Source organism: Protobothrops mucrosquamatus, unplaced genomic scaffold, assembly GCF_001527695.2.
Source record: "Protobothrops mucrosquamatus isolate PMUCROS unplaced genomic scaffold, P.Mucros_1.0 scaffold167, whole genome shotgun sequence".
In the NCBI taxonomy this organism is placed as follows: domain Eukaryota; kingdom Metazoa; phylum Chordata; class Lepidosauria; order Squamata; family Viperidae; genus Protobothrops; species Protobothrops mucrosquamatus.
The window spans coordinates 547,493-565,095 of NW_015386529.1; the positions used below are offsets into that span (position 1 = coordinate 547,493).

Consider the following 17,603-nt stretch of genomic DNA (forward strand, 5'->3'; position numbering starts at 1 on the left):
TAGCAAAGCATTTCTGCATTATGGCTGAGAAAATTATAAGAACATAATAAAAAAAAATCACATGTAATGTGACTGAAAGGAAACCTTATTCATCCTCCCAGGTATATGAGTTTTTGAATTCTCAGAGGAAAGGTGGCATAGAATAAATCAGTCCCAATTTATTCCCAACCAGCAGTCTCACAAGTAGCATAGTTCAGACCACTGACTACTGCTGAGATTCAGAATAACAAAATATTATTTTATTTTTATTATATATAGTTTTTATTGTGACACTCTGTCTGTCCTAAAGGTAAAGATAAAGATTTCCCCTGTCCAGTTGTGTCCAACTCTAGATGGTGGTGCATTTGCTTGCTCTCAAACTGCTAGGTTGACAGGAGCTGGGGCAAGTAATGGGAACTCACCCCATCACATTGCGCTAGGGCAGGGGTGTCAAACTCAATTTCATTGAGGGCTGCATCAGCATTGTGGTTGCCCTTGGGGGGCCGGATGGGTATGGCTGGGTGAATGCGACCTACTGGGTGGGTGTGGCTGGCATGGGCATGGGCATGGCCTACTGGGTGAGTGTGGCCAGCTTGACATCACTAGCATCAGGGGCACTTAGGTGGGCCTGGGCAGGACTGGGGTGGATCCGAGGGTCTCTGGCGGAGGGGGATAGGACCGGGGCGAGCGCTGGGGCATGGTCCACTGGAGGAGCCTCACTGAGCCTCAGGCCCTTATTCTCTGTGGCAGCCCATCAAATATTGGAGCAATGCTATCATGTCATCACTCCTAGTCCTTTTCACTAAGCTAGACATACCCAATCCCACAAACATTTGTCATATGTTTTAGCCTCCATATGATGTCATATGATTTAGCTTAATCATCTTTGTTTACCATCCATTTAGACCAGATGGTCCCCCTGGTTTGGTTTATAGAACAGTGGCCACAAGCAGAGCCTTCTCAGAGACAGCACCCCAATTATAGAACTTTCTCCCAAGGAAAATATGAACAGTGCAACCCTCACCCATTTAGAGGCAACTCCAAACACACTGTTCAGCCAGGCATATGTAGAACAACTCCACATTTTATGGTCAAACAGCACCAAGTAAATTACTACTACTATTTTTCTTTCTTAGAACACACACTTTTAATGTAGTTTTAGGCAGTGCTGGCGATGCTTTACAAAAGCTGTCTTTGAGAGTTTTCTTGTAAACCACCCTGGATTTCTCAGAAACTTTTAATTTCGAATTAGATGTTGATTTAATAAATTAGGCAGAAGAAACAAATACATCTAAATCCCACAGACCTACTGCCTCCTAGGCGCATACTGCAGAGAAAATAAGGCATTGTATTTCTAGCCAGCATAGCCACAGGATGATGGGAACTGTGGTCCATGACACCCAAAAGACATTAGTTTGAGTAAGGATGGATTAAATTATAAAAGAGCAGATGAGAGGAAGTAGAAGCGAGAAACACTTTCCACGTCTCTGACAAAATAATTGGAGGGGGGAATTGACTCGGCCTTTTAATTTCAACTCACGCCAATATTTATTTATTTTATTTATTTTATTAAATTTATATCCCGCCCTTCTCCTTGCGGACTCAGGGCGGCTAACAATCGGGTAAAAATACACAAATAACATTACAAATTTAAAAATTAGTTAAAAAGGAAATATTTAAATTTAATCTAATTAAAATATAATTAAAACCCCCTCTAAAAGTTTCCCCTAGGCCAGTCCCGCNAGGAAGGGAGATCAGGGATCACCCTGATCTCTGGGGGCAGTTCATTCCAGAGGGTGGGAGCTCCCACAGAGAAGGCCCTCCCCCTTGGGGTCGCCAGCCGGCACTGTCTGGCTGACGGCACCCTGAGGAGACCCACTCTGTGGGAGCGTACAGGTCGATGGGGGGTAATCTGCGGCAGGAGGCGGTCTCGAAGGTATCTTAACTTCCCATTCAATCCAAAGAGTTCTATTATTGCCTGGATTTTAGGGAGGGGAGGCGGCAAGAATAGACCACAAAGCCAATCTGCAAGTTTGCTCTCTCGCCTGCCTGCATACCACCTCCCCGATGCAGCACATGTGTGTGTGTAAGAGAGACACACAGAGAGAGATCTCCTTTTTGTAAGTTTGCTTACTCTGCAGCGCTTTCCTTTCCCCACACTTTCGCTTCCCTGCTGGCTCAATCTCTCTCACACACACACACACACACTCACACACACAAACTCTCCCTGCTTTCTCCCCCTTCTCTCTCTCTTCCCCTTAGCTGCAGCTGAACGGAGTGGGGGAGGTTAAAAAAAGAAGAGGGGAAGAAAGGGGGAAGCTCCCCTTTTTTGTAACACCTTGGCTTCCTCCTCCTCCTCTTCCCCTCTTGGCTCTCTTTCTCTCTCTCTCTCTCACTCTCACTCTCACTCTCACTCTCTCTCACACACAGAAACCCTTCCTGCTTTCTCCTCCTCACCCTTTCTCTCCAGCCGCCACAGAGCTTCACACATTGCCGGCCACTGGCAGTTCCAGGCTGTGGCTCTGCATGAGTGCTGCGTTCTCCTCTCTGCGCCTACTACGTGGCAGAGAGGGCAACTGGGAGCCGGCCGATGCTCAGTTTGTGCAACCGTGCGCTCCCATCTCCGCGCCTTTTATCCCACAGGCTGGGCATGCCCTGGGGCGTTAGGCTTACAGAATGCCATGGCCCAAACACGCGGTGCAGCAAAGCAGAGCCGGATGAGGAGAGGCCCAGCAAAGCGGGGCATGGCCAGGCATGACGGGGTTAGGCTGGGAGGGGCGGGGTGGGCTGAGGCAAATGAGCTGCAGCTGCTGCTGCACACCACCAGCCCCGGAGAGCTCGCCATTTCCTGTGTGTGCGCCAGGAGGGCACCCAGCCAGGTTGGGGTGGGCCAGGGCTGGGGCAGCGGGGGCCGGTCCCTTGCCTTTTCTGGGAAAGCCCTGGCGGGCCAAATCTCGACCTCAGCCTGCGGGCCTTGTGTTTGACATGTCTGCGCTAGGGTCTTGAATCCAGGCTGTCAGCTTTCTAGCTGACAAGCTCACTGTCTTTAATTGGTAAGTGTAGATAATTTATCAAGGCTATCATAGGTATTTCTGTCCTAAAACTAAGCATGAAAAAAGACTGAAATGCAACCAGAGATGCATAGCTATCTTGGCTTAACAGCTTCAGATCTTTGTGAGGCAAACTGATACGTTCACTTCACTTATTTAATTTTATGTTTTAATTTTGATGTTATTATTTTAAGGAAGTGAAAATAAAACCACACACAAACTAAATAAGATGCATCTTTTTTTCTTCATCAATAGAGGGTGCAATATTTTACATTGTAATAGCTCTCTCTGGTGATAAAACAATATTATCTGGTTTTTTTTCTTTTAAAATAGGTGACTTTTTATTTTAGTGGTTGGGAATTATTTTGAGACCAGTGTTCAGGGATAACAAAAGGCTACATGGTACCTTTTAAGGATACTATTTCCCTATTATCCCAACTCAAAAGTATATTTTTAAAAAGACACAAAAAATTCCAATCCCATCTTCTCTGGGGTCTTCTGTAAGGGTTACAGAAATGATACTGGCAGGTTATTTTATAAATATTTATTTATATCCCACCTTTATTATTTTTATAAATAACTAAAAGCTGTGAACATATCTAATACTTCTTCGTCCTCCTGTTTTCCAAAAACAACAACTCTGTGAGGTGGGGTGGCTGAGAGAGAGTAACTGACTCAAAGTCACCTAGCTGATTTTCATGCCTAAAGTGGGACTAGAAGTCATGGTCATCTGGTTTCTAACCTGCTGCCTTAACCAATAGATAAAACTGACTCTGCATTGTTTGTTTCAGTAGTCCTTATTTAGCCTTACCAAGAGTATCTGGAACTGAAATGCCGCCATAGATTTAAACATCACCACAAGAATAGACAGTATCAGAAGTACATAATTTAATAAATGTTGAGAGATAGCCTTGAGCAGTTTGTCCATATCCTCAGACTGCATAGATGGAAAGATAACCATGAAAACAGGTACCAGATAACAAAATGATTGGTATATCATTGAGACATACTGCAACAAGAAATCCAAGTAAATATGAATGGTTGGATGGAACAAGGGAAAGAAAACAGAAAGTTATTTCCCAGCATTTTATCAAAATTGAAGCAAACCTCAAATTACAGTTGAAGTAGAAACTCAGGATTACCAGAATTTCTATGGAAATCAAACCAAACAGATCTCTGAAACATGAAAATAGATAACTTCTGAACATTAAGTTTTTAAAGCTCCAGTTAGGACAGAGTTTTTTTTATTTGGTTTGTGGGATTTACACTCCTCTTTTCCCTAAGATGGGGTTGGGGGAAGAACTGCATGTGATTCTTAAGCAAGCAATATGAGTCTTTCCAAAGCCCCCAGTTTCTGTTGCTGGCTGTCATCCTGTTCTTCATAAGGCCTTTTCTGTGTACAATCATTTGGTAGACTGAAATTTTTTTTACAGTCTAAGACAGCCAAAGGAGCTCCAACATCAATATTTTCCTTACCATGAGATAGCAGCAGGGACATCTGCAAGGGAATCAAAAAAGTCAAGGGGTGGCTGAAACTGTGCAATCAATGACTTATTCTTTTTGAACATGCATTGGGTGGCCATGGCCACCATTTGGTTGGACTTGGTAGAAACCAAAATGGGACAGAGAAAAACAGGCATACCTGTCCTTTTAAATATTTGGCTGCTCTCAGCATTAAGAAAGAATGTCTTGAAGCGTGGCTTCTATCATTGTTAGCATTCCCCATAAAGGCTTGTTAACCTGGTAAACCTTTCTGCCAAACTCCCCTGTATAAATATCCTTTTCTCTATTGTCATTCTTTCAGTTGACTCACTTTTTTCAGTACTAAAATTTTATTAGTATGGAAACAGAAGAACTGTTGAGAGCAATACTTGGTTCCTTAATATTTATAAAAGTACATGGGTGGAGTATTGCAAAACAGATTTTAGCAGGAAATGATAAAATGGTAATGCTGAGGTTGTGTAATTGCGGTTTTAAGCCTAACTATGGAATTGCATCTATTGAATTATTCTCAGATGTTGTTTAGACTAAAGATTTGTATTTAATATGCACTCCTTATTAGATACAGGTACAAATCCCTTATGTCTCTTTAAAAAATTATGGCAAAACTTCAAGGGAGGTGACTCCAGGAACTGAACAGGGAAATAAATCCATGAAAAGAGATGCAAAGAGGGGAAAATTGTTAAAAGTGCCAGCAACAAACATTTGCGAGCTATAAGAGTACTTCTGTTTCAAGCCACTGTTATTTTTTATAGTTAGGGAGGTATAGAATGAAGCAGTATATTAAATAGAATTTGTGTAACTCAAGATATTAAGTCCAGATATATTATAAACTCCATAGTGCAGAGCACAAATTACTCAATAAGTAAATACAATTGGCACCAAAAGTACAAAGAAGTCATAATTAAAATAAATTATAGCTTTATGTTAATTCCCAAACATGCTAAATGAGTTCCATGTGCTCCAAAGGTTTTGTGTCAATATTGCTGAAATAAAACAAACCCATTTGTGTGATACAAAATGTTTCCTTTTCTCCCCTCTCTTTGTCCAATTGTTATGCTTTCAGGTTGGACTGAAATCTGTAATAGAGCAATTCCCAGGCCGGCTTGATTTTGTTCTTATTGATGGTGGCTATGTCCTCAGCCATGGACATAAGCAGTTGATGTGTCTTGCCAGATCAATTCTCAGTAAAGCTAAAATTCTTCTTCTTGATGAACCAAGTGCTCATCTTGATCAAATGTAAGTACCACAAAAATACTGTATTGGTATATATTGGCTATAATGAAGTGATTCTGGTTTGCCTGTATTCAGAATTTTACACTACAAAAGTACATACTTGAATTTATCAAAAAGTGTATGCTTTGCCCTATTTATAATCCAGTGTAAAAATGCCTTTCAACAATTTGGATACCATTTTGCAATTCCTTCTTCTAGCACTCATTTCATTGTATACATAATGCTTAAATGATCTAGAGCAGGGGTGTCAAACTGCCGGCCCACAGGCCAGGCACGTCACGCGGAAGCCGCACCCACCCCATTGCCGGCAATGGCAAAACTGTCCCAATACGTTGCACGATGTCACGTGACATTGCAAGTTTGACATGTCTGATCTAGAGAATAAATATAAAATATATGGCAATCCTCTGCAATGTTAATCACACTTTTGCATTATCCAAAACTGCATCTTAAATAAAGTAGACCAATGGAACAAATTTTACTATTGTCTGAAAACAATCTACAGAGATTCAGTACTTGGTCTTAATACTGCATTATCGTGATTTGGAATGAAAGATTGGGTGGCACTAGACTGGAGTTATGGAGTCACTGAAGCAGTAGGCGTGAGCTTAAATGGACTCCAGAAGATGGTAGAGGACAGGAAGGCCTGGAGGAACGTTGTTCATGGGGTCGCGATGGGTTGGACATGACTTTACAACCAACAACAACAACAACAAAGACTGAAGTTGTTTGCTTAAAGACATTGTAACAGATGGTTAGCAGACATATGGCATGGAAGATCAGTATTCTCCCCTGAGATCAATATGAAGTCTTCAAAAAAAACCAGGACCTAAGTAGACTTTACAGCCTAAACAACCTCTAAGGCCCAGGCAGCAAACAGTTTTTATCATATACCCAAAGTCCTTGTAAATTCACTCTACCTTAAAAAGAAGTACTATATTTTGTAGTGTATTAATTTTTCACTTCTTGCTAGTTGAGCTAGTTGAGCTATGAGCCTGGAAAAGTTTTGATTTATATGTACCATCAAGTTGGTGCTGGTAGCTACAGGATTATTGCGTCCTTAACATTTAGATGATTGGCAGAAGTTGAACAAGTATCTTTTTAGAGGTAAACTTCTATTTAGTTAGGCCCAGAAGTGATATTTGGTACTCTTCAAGGTTTAAAATAATGTAATAATTTCCAACAATAAAGGCCAGGAGTATGCAATTATTTTAGTCATTATCTATCCACTGCAGGATGAAGGCCTCTTTCACATGTTTCCAACCAATATGGTCCTGAGCTTTCTTTTGCCAATTGGGCTCACAATACTTGCTGATGTCGTAGCTCCATCTTATTTAGGTCTCTTTTGTGGATGCTTTTTATCGAGTGAGATCCATTCTATGACTGCCTTGGTCCACCTGCCATCCATTCGTTTTGCTATATGACCAGCCCATTTCCATTTCAATTCTTTTACTCTCTTGATGATATCGTATACTTTTCGTTTGTTATCTAATCCATGTGCAGGTTTTCTATCTTGTCTTGTAATGCCAAGCATGTATTTTTCCATGTCTGTTTGCGCCTCTCGTAGCTTTTGTATCGATTGTGAGTTTAGTGTCCATGTTTCACTGGCATATGTTAGAGCAGGTAGCACACACTGATTGAAAACTTTTCTCTTCAGGCATAGGGGGAGATTGTTCTTGAAAATTATGCTTAGGCTTGTCGAATGCCTGCCAACCAAATTTAACATGCCATTCAATTTTCTTTATTGTATCACCTTCCATTGAGATCTATTAGCTAAGGTATATGTAGTGGTCTACTGCGTCTAGTTCTTCTCCAGATATAACATTTTTTTCTTTCTTTAGTGAATTTATTAAACAAAACTTTGCTCTTTTTCAGGTTTATTTTTAAGCGAAATGGTTCTATTGCTTTGTGCAGCTCTTGTATGTGTCTTTGTAGCTCTTCTGGGTCTTGTGAGAAGAGAAGAGAACATCATCTGCAGATCTTAAGTAATTTAAATAGGCATCATTGATTTTTATTCCAACTTTTGCCCAGTCTAGTTTGCAGGCTGAGAAAAGGATAGGTGATATTGTATCGCCTTTTTGTATACCTCTTCTATGTTGATTTCCACTTTAAGATCATTAAGGCAAATTGTTCCCTTTGTTTTTCATATATTGATTGTAGTAAGTTTATGTAAGCAGTGCCTACGCCTTGGTTAAGCAATACATTAATTACTGCTTAATGGAATACTGAGTCAAAGGCCTTTTTGTAGTCAATGAAAGTCATGCACAGAGGCATGGTGTAGTCATTGTGCCTTTCAATGACTTGCTGAACAACCTGGATGTGATCCATTGTGCTGTAGCCACTTCTGAACCTTACCTTCTCCTTTGGCTGTGCATCATTTAATGTTCTCAATATTTTTTTTTCCTATTATCTTGGTGAAAACATTGTAGATGTCTGAAAAAAGGCTTATTGGGCAATAGTTTTTAAAATCATCTTGGGTCCCTTTCTTGTGCATAAGGATCATTTTTCCATGCATCAGGTATTTTTTCTTTTCTGAGGCATCTTGAGTATAGTTTTACTAGTATCCTGTGTATCAGCATTTCAATTGTAACACACTCATTTCCTAAAGCTTTGCCATTTTTCATTGATTTTATGGCACTTGATACTTCCTCCATAGGATATCTGGCATTTCCTCTTTCATGGGTGGGTATTGGTACTTTTGAGTACTTTTGTTACTCTTGATCTTTGTATATCTCTGAATAGAATTTTCCAATTATTTCTAACTGGAATTCAATATAATGCAAACACAAGCAATAGAAAATAATTCAACCAATGTCTTAAACTTCAAAAGAGCTGATTTTAACAAACTCAGAGAGAACCTGGGAAAGATTACATGGATGAAAATCCTAAAGGGGAAAAAACTCAAGAAGCATGGGAAACTCTGAAAAATGCTATCATAAAAGCCCAGTCCAGCACAATATCACTGAAAAAGAAAAACAAGAAAGTCAAGAAGAAACCAGCATGGCTGCACAAAGATCTCTCTGACAAACTGAAAGACAAAAGGACAAGTACAAAAAATGGAAAGAGGGACACATTACTAAGGCTGATTATCAGCAGACAGCCAGAACATGCAAAGACGAAGTCAGGAAAGCAAAGGCTCAGAATGAACAAAGACTTGCAACAGAAATCAAGGATAATTAAAAAAAGTTTTTTTCAACATATTAATAACAAGAAAAAAAGGAAACTGTAGGTCCACTAAAGAGAGAAGATGGCAAGGAACTAACAAGCAATTGGGAGAAAGAGCTGCTTAATTCATTCTTTGCATCAGTCTTCACACAAAACGAAATTATAGCACAACATACCAAAAAAAAATGCAAAAGACAAACTAGAAACAAAAATTAAAATAAGCAAGAAAATGGTAAGAGAACACCTATCCGACCTTGATGAATATAAATCACCAGGACCCGACAGATTACATCCCAGAGTTCTGAAGAAGCTGACAGATGTTATCTCAGAACCATTGCACCATATCTTTCAAAAATCCTGGATCACCGGGGAAGTACCTGAGGATTAGAAAAGGGCTAATGTGGTTCCCATCTTCAAGAAAGGGGGAAAAAACAGAACCAGGAAACTACAGACCAATCAGTCTAAGATCAATACCTGGGAAGATCCTGGAAAAGATAATAAAAAAACAGATAGCTGACTCAGGAATTCTGGGAGTTGAAGTCCATGAGTCATAAAAGAACCGAGGTTGCCTACCCCTGCCCTACGGCCTCTGGAGAATGAGGGCCATTTTTGAGGTTGTATTGGCATGTGAAAGGAATAGACCATAATCTGCCCTGCTGGTCCAATGCAGGTTGGCAATGTGATCGGCATTAGTCTGCAATGTTATGCAATATATGCAATATAAAGGACAACATGCAATATTCTCTTATTATAAAAACACTACAGATGTACAATAATTTAAGCTAATTTAACTATTGCAGCTTCTCCACTATGGGAAATATCAGCTTGGTAATGAAGCTGAAAATTGTTTGATCCTTGTAATCTTGTGCCTATAGTTATAGTCCTTAAGAGTGCTTTAGGAGAAAAAATAACTATTAAACAAATTTAATCAATTGTCCATTTTTTTCTTTGTTGTAGCAAACACTAACGTTTTCTAACTTTCTCTGGCTAAGTCAAGAAATAAAATATATACAGAAGCATAAAATAAGCACACACTTAATTTCAGTTTGTTTTTCATGAAAGTTACCTCAATAACTAGTTAGGCCTAACTTTAACTGTATGTGTCATTATGATATTGCATCTGAACTTTAGCCACCCTAAAGCAATATAATAAAAGTGAACAAACATTGTAAAAATGTCTTTTAAAAATCTTGGGATCTAACCACATTTCTATATTGTATTTGTTCACATATTAAAAAATGTTTTTCTTTCAGGACCTTCCAAGTCATCAAAAAGACGCTCAAGCACGCATTTGCAAACTGTACAGTGATTTTATCAGAACACAGATTAGAAGCTCTGCTAGAATGCCAGCGATATTTGGTGAGTATGTGTGAATACAGAAAAAGAAACTCCTGGGACATCATTTTATCAAGAGTATAAAACTTTACTGAATAAACTACGTTGGCACAGAAGAAACGAAACCAGCTCCAGATTTCCCACACAAAAGCAAGCATAGTTAATTCCCCCTTTCCCTACAGGCCACCCATAGTCCATTACGTCCACCAATCACTTCTGTTCTGCTGGGACATCTGCTTGGTGTATCCTTGAGATGGAAGCAATGTGTCACAAGAGTCGATGGATGCTTGGATGCCATTCCCCCACCCTTCCATTCCATTCCACCCCCTCCCTTTTACTGTCAAGCTGTGAGTGAAGCAAAATGTAGGTGAAAGTATGAGTCAGTCTTGACATGCCAACCGCCCAGAAGAAAGGTAGACCTGAAACAATATACATATATGCACATTATTAGTTACAACCCAACTACTACTACATTCCTTATTGGGGCCATTGAGGATACTTAGTGTGAAACCTCTTAACTAACTTTTCTGCCTATCATCTGGAGCAGCCACCCGCTCAGCGTCTGCTAATGGCTAGCCTTTCCACAGTATTAATTGTAATTTTCCCTTGTAATATTTGGAGTCAAGAATCTTTTTGATCTCATAGTGCTCCTCTCCCTCTAGTCAGCTAATGATACTGAGGATGGGACTTCCTGTGGGAGCTCTGGCATGGGCACAAACTCAGTCTTCACTTTGAAAGGAGTAAAACCTGTGCTGCTGTGCACCAAGTTGTTATATGTCATCTCTGCGAAAGGCAGGAGCTCGGCCCAATTAGTCTGTTGATAATTTACATAACAGCACAGTATTGCTCTACTAATGAGTTGGGAGAAGCCTATCATTTTCAAAAATTCCTGACAAAATTTTGCAGTGAATTGCATCCCCCTGTCCAAGATAATGCACTTTGGGACCCTATATAGTCTGTAGTTGTGCTGCACAAACATCTTGGCTAGGACCCAGGCGGAAGAAATCTTCGGACATGCCACAAAGTGTGCTTGCTTCAAGAATAGTTTGATGACAGTCCATAATACTGTATTCCCAGCACTCTCAGGCAACTCCATGATTAACTCCATGGATATCTTCTCCCATGGGTTAGATGGGTTGGCTACCAACTGTAGCAAGCCTGGAGGCTTCCCAGGCAGGCATTTCATGGAGGCACACACAGGGCAACTGGCCACATAGGTTTCTATGTCCTTTTTCATCTTTGGCCACCAAAACTGTCTCTTTAACAGGTGAAGGGTCTTCACAAACTCAGGGGTGCCCTGTGGGTTTTGTGTCATGGCTCCTCTGCAGGACCAAAGTTCTCTGACTGGCCAGGACGTACAATTCACTCCCCTTCCAGACCAAGCCCTCCTTTAACATCAGGTCCTCTTTATGTCTCTGGAACCACTTGTCCACCCCCAAGGCATCTTTTAGCAGTTGTGTCAACAAGTCCCCAGCCGGCTGCAGAGAGACTGTTCTCTACTGCCTTGTGAGCACTGGGGCTGTGAGTTGCCTGAATGAGATAATGGAATTAATTATTTCCTCTTGTGTACTCCTGTACTGGGGCATGTGAGAGTGGGCATCTGCTAAGAAATCCCCCACACACACCAGCAAGTAGTGAAGGGTGAAATTGAAGAAGTTAAAATACTGAGCTCATTGGACCTGCTTAGGGGACAGCTTCCTTGGGGGCTTTAACACCTCCAGGTTCTTGTGGTCTGTCCACACCTCAGATGGAATCTTACTACCCTCTAAAACTGCCTCCAGGTCAGAAGAGCCCATTGGACTGTGTAATCCTCCTTCTCCCAGATGACCTACCATCTCTCAGTATCAGATAACTTGCAAGACATGTAGGCACATGATTGCAACTCTCCTTTTTTGTTCCTCTGGAGTAAAACTGCCCCTACTGCCACATTGCTGGCAGCCTGGATCATGAAAGGTTCATCTGGGTTTGGGTGTTTCAAGACTGGCTCTGCAGTAAAGAGCTGCTTCAGCTTCATTCACTCACACGTTGTTCGCAAAAGCTTCTCTCTTGCTCTTTCATTCATACATTGCTCGCAAAAGCTTCTTTCTTGCTCTCATTCACTCACGTTGCTCACACAAGATTCTTTCTAGCTCTTTCACTCACCCTTTGTTCGCAAATGCTGCTCGCTCGCTATCTCTTCACCACTTCGTTAACAAAAGCCCCTTCTCTCTCTTTCTCCGTTTGTTTTTTTTCCCTCTTCTACCAAAACCTGCTCATTTTATAGCTTCTCCTCTCTCTGCCCTTCTCCTCCTCCTTTTCTCTTCTGGGTGCACTGGAAACTCCAACCAGCACGTAGCCGCATGCGCAGGTCCTGGGGCTTCTGCCGAGCTCTGCGGCTCCAGCTGATCTCTTCCAGGCCTGTGCCGCACCGCTTTAGCTCGTTCCCTCCCCCACTACACTTGGCTAGGGGTTGCGTACCACCTGCCAGGTGCTAAAGTACCACCGGTTGAAAAGCCCTGTTGTAGAAGACCAAGCCAGGCTTTGTCATGGGCTGAAGTTCTCTCCCCTTTGCTGGATTGAGGAGAGAACTCCACAACCTTTTGAGCCACCTGTGTTTTCTCCTTTGGCTTCTTGGGTGGTTTTTCCAGCTTTGTTTGGGCTGGGGGTCACAGTCTAGATGCCAGCTATGAACGTGAGGCAATTGGCCACTTGGTGGCCTTCCTTCCCACATCGAAAACATGCTCCTGGGTTCCAGCAGGGCTTCTCCCCTGTTGCAGGGGGTACACTGCCTCTTCCTCCACGGGGTGCTAGGTGTCTCTCGGGCATTTGTCTGGGGCGGTTTTCATGTGCAGCATGGTCCCGGTACTCCATCAGGTTGAACTCCACATTTGTGGCTAACTGGTGTCATGCTCGAAGGTCGTGGGGCAGTTGTGATACAGCTCCTTGTTCAGCCTCTCCCAGAATTGGTAAACCAGTATATGCTCAGGCCAATCTCTCAGGTGAGCCGCCAGGCTACAAAAATCTTGGATATACTCTGCTGCAGGAAGTGGATGCAGGTCTCTGCATGCCAGACTGCTATGGGACCCTCAAATCTGTCTCACAACACCTGCATGAAATCATATAGGTCTTGCAGCTCTGGAGCCCCCTTGTCGTGGAGAGGCACCAACCATCCTGCTGCATTCCCCTCCAGGTTAGATGTAACCCGGGCAGGCTTGTCTTTATGGCATGCCATATAGTTCCAGACCTGGGTCAGGAAGTAGGCTTAGTTGTCAGATCACTCATCGAACCGGACCGTTAGAGGAGGCAGTGTTTGGTCATCTAACACTAAGACGCACCTAGGCAGCAACTCCACTGCTGCCAGGGGTGTCTGAACAGGGATGCCAGCTGCCATTGGGGCTGCAAGTGCCTCTGCTTCCGTTGCTTTCCCCACGTGGCTCACCCACCAGCCTTTGGGGCATGAATAGGGTCCTTTCATCATCTCCCTTGAGCGCAGGTTTTTGCTCTAGCTTCTCAGTCCTCTGTTTGGGGCAAAATCCGCTCCATCCTTCTTCTTCCATTTTGAGAGAAAGAAAAAAGGGTGAAGGCTAAGATGGCAGAACCCAATTATACATAAATAGATTCCAGACTAAATCTGAAGACTTCTTAAATTCAAGGCAGAAGAACAAACTGGATAATATGACAGAGTAACAACAGGAAATTAAACAGTATTTTGTTTTCTGTTCTCTCTACAGTTCATCAGGCAAACTAAATAGTCATTCTTTCAAAACATTATTTTTGAACAACCATTTCTATGCATGCTAGGGATCAAAAATCTGAAACATAAAGCTGACAATTTTATTTGCTTTGAATGCTACTGCTGCTGGCTTGAATCTGATGATCTTCAAAATACTTTTTTGGTTTTTTTTTGTTTTTTTTAAAGTAATACATAAAAAGAAAGACCAAGTTTTGAATTAAAGCACTAACTGTTCTGAACACACTTCCTTAAAAACGTTATAGTTCAACTGCACAATTATGCTAGCAAGAATATGTTATGTCAGAAATAGCACATATTTCTGACATAACATATCCTTGCTAGCATAATTGTTTCATGCATACTTTTATTCCCAGCAAAAGCATTATAAATCAAACAAGTTTGCTAGCATAACTTGTTTCATGCATACTTTTATTCCCAGCAAAAGCATTATAAATCAAACAAGTTTGTTTGCTGAATGCTTTGATGTATACCTATTCCAAATGTTTATTTCTACTTGTCCATTCTTCTTCTTCATTTGTTGCACCCCAAATACATAAGGGTATTTTTGGCAGAAAGGGAGAAGAATTGCCCTTCATTATTGAACAGTGATATCAAGTTTGTCAGGGCCTCAACAATCTCCTCCAATGAAGTTCTCTGCTAGCTACCTGTCAAGTGGTACAGTCCTCTTTGAAGGTGATGTCAGCAGAAAAGCTTGCACAAATTTTCTTCATGAGTAACAGTGAGAAAGTTGCTTATCAAAGCCTTCCTGATTGTATTTTCTTCCATTTCCCCTCCCCCTCCTATTCTCCTTCTCTTGAAGCAAGTTGGCACTAGCTGCAATAAAAACTAGCTGCAGTAAAACTGCATATTAGTATGCAGTTTTGTTATGTAAACAACACACAATTTATGAGAGATTCAACATATGGTGGAAAAGGGGAAATAGTATGTGATGGATCAGTAAGTCCTTCTGAAGATTGGGTTCACTATAATAATATTCTTTACCTTCTGGATAAGATAGATACCTTGCTCAAATAAAATAAAATTGCAGAAGAAGAAGAAGAAGAAGAAGAAGAAGAAGAAGAAGAAGAAGAAGAAGAAGAAGAAGAAGAAGAAGAAGAAGAAGAAGAAGAAGAAGAAGAAGAAGAAGAAGAAGAAGAAGAAGAAGAAGAAGAAGAAGAAGAAGAAGAAGAAGAAGAAGAAGAAAGGAAAGAAAGAAAAAGAAAGAAAGAAAGAAAGAAAGAAAGAAAGAAAGAAAGAAAGAAAGAAAGAAAGAAAGAAAGAAAGAAAGAAAGAAAGAAAGAAAGAAAGAAAAAGAACAGCAGGCTGAATGGAAGAAATGCTGTGCTGTGTCTGGCTCTTGGAAATAACCTGAAGATAATTGTCAACAAAGTCATAGAAATATCTATTTAAAAGTAATTGACTTTAACATTGTTTTTTTCTTAGTAATTTGTTACAGAATTATAGCCCAAGATGCCTAATAATAATAATAATAATAATAATAATAATAATAATAATAATAATAATAATAATAATAATAATAATAATAATAATAATAATAATAATAATAATAATAATAATAATAATAATAAAAATAAAGTTGGAAGGGACCATGGAGGTCATCTAGTCCAACCCCCTGCTCAGGCAGGAAACCCTATACCATTTCAGACAAATGGCTGTCCAGTCTCTTCTTAAAAACTTCCAGTGTTGGAGCATTCACCACTTCTGGAGGCAGGTTGTTCCACTGGTTAATTGTTCTGTCAGGAAGTTTCTCCTTAGTTCTAGGTTGCTTCTCTCCTTGATTAGTTTCCANTTTACATCGTGGTGACCAAAACTGGATGCAGTATTCCAAGTGTGGCCTTACTAAGGCATTGTAAAGTGGTATTAATACTTCACGTGATCTTGATTCTATCCCTCTGTTAATGCAGCCCAGCACTGTGTTGGCCTTTTTGGCAGCTGCAGCACACTGCTGGCTCATATTTAAGTGATTGTCCACTAGGACTCCGAGATCCTTCTCACAGTTACTACTATTGAGCAAGGTACCCCCTATACTATACCTGTACATTTGGTTTTTCTTGCCTAAATGTAGAACCTTACTTTTTTCACCATTGAATTTCATTTTGTTAGATAGCGCCCAGTGTTATTAATTGATTCTATGCAATATATAATGTAAATTTTCTAGAGATATGAAATAATATTCCTGCACAAAGGGAAGAATACAAATACAGTAAATAATTTACTGATTATTGTCATTGGGTAAGATGGCAGTTGATTCCTGAAAATTGCAATTCATAAATAATTTATATTTTCTCATTCTGATTTATTAGGTCATAGAAGAAAACAAAGTCAGGCAATATGAATCTATACAGAAGCTCCTGAGTGAAAAGAATTCTTTACAGCAAGCAATCAGCTATTCCGATCGAGCCAAGCTCTCCTCAATGTATCCTAGGAACTCAAGCAAGCGAAGGTCAAGGGCTAAAATCAGTGCTTTGCAAGAGGAAACAGAGGAAGAAGTTCAAGAAACCCGGCTGTGAAGATGCCTCAAGATGCTGTTGCATACAGTTTCCTAGAATTATTCTGAGACAAACACCAGAACCAATGGGAGCAGAAAGAACACCACTAAAAATGCAGGAACAAGAACAGATTTAGCAATTTAAATTAATGAATGTGTAATCTGTCTGCATAAAATGCTTCACTGCAAGGGTCAAATTAGGTATCAAGGACATGTACGCTAGACCTGATCCCAAAGAGTTTTTTCATTAAATATCTTCTTTTTACAGACATGGGATGATCAGGATGATAATCAAGTTTTTAAGTTATAAATTGAATTTTTAAATATTACAGTACATATTTTACAGTATGTGAACATCATACAAAACAAGCATAGTTCAGACTTGTCATATTTTAAGCTACAGTAAATCCATAAGCAGCTCTGATTCTAAAGGCCTGGTTTTTTTTAACCAGAGAACAGACCAAGAATGAAATATGTGCCTTTTGAGATCATTGCAAAAGAGGTCATGAACTGTATTTATTTCTGTGCAAATTATAGATATGTCAGCCAAAATGAACATTTATTTTCTGGATTAACACAAAAACAGGAATTGCTAGCTCTTAGTTTTTGACATTTGGGCATTTAAATCTTCATAAGAACATATGAGAACATAAATTTAATTACAGATTTTTAAATTGTTTTTCCTGTATATGAAAAGGACATGGGAAAAATGTGATTGAAATGTATACAGTTTTTGTAGTGCAAATGCATAATAAAAAAAAGAGAGTATACCTGTTCATGCGACAGAAATTATATTTAATTTCGAATATATTATCTGTTATAATAGCCAGGAAAATATGAATTAAAAAGTAGGAAGATGGAATTAATAAATTGCATTTGTCTTGGTCTGAAATAGTTCAACGTTGTTGGTATTTTGTGCATTCTGTTAGTCAGATTAATCTTTTCCTATATGTAAGATACAATAGCTGATGCTTCATAACCATTGTAAAAGAAAGGGTTAACTGTGAATCTACTTATCTGTTGCATATGGACCAGGAGAAATTAGCATTTTATTATTTTTATAGGCAGTAAAATGAGTCAGGGCATTGTTTTCAGTTTTTAAAATGTAGCATTGTTT

At 40.1% G+C, this 17,603-nt stretch overlaps 1 protein-coding gene across 1 annotated transcript in view; it reads left to right on the forward strand.

Annotated features, from left to right (window-relative positions):
- The window catches only part of CFTR (CF transmembrane conductance regulator), a 103,692-nt gene extending 86,319 nt beyond the window's left edge, over nucleotides 1-17,373 (forward strand). The window contains exons 26-28 of the mRNA XM_015813550.1: nucleotides 5,596-5,768; nucleotides 10,184-10,289; nucleotides 16,302-17,373. Of these exons, the coding sequence (XP_015669036.1) occupies nucleotides 5,596-5,768; nucleotides 10,184-10,289; nucleotides 16,302-16,508 (486 nt within the window). The 3' untranslated portion in view covers nucleotides 16,509-17,373. The remainder of the gene's footprint in view (nucleotides 1-5,595; nucleotides 5,769-10,183; nucleotides 10,290-16,301) is intronic.
- The last annotated feature ends 230 nt before the right edge of the window (nucleotides 17,374-17,603 follow it).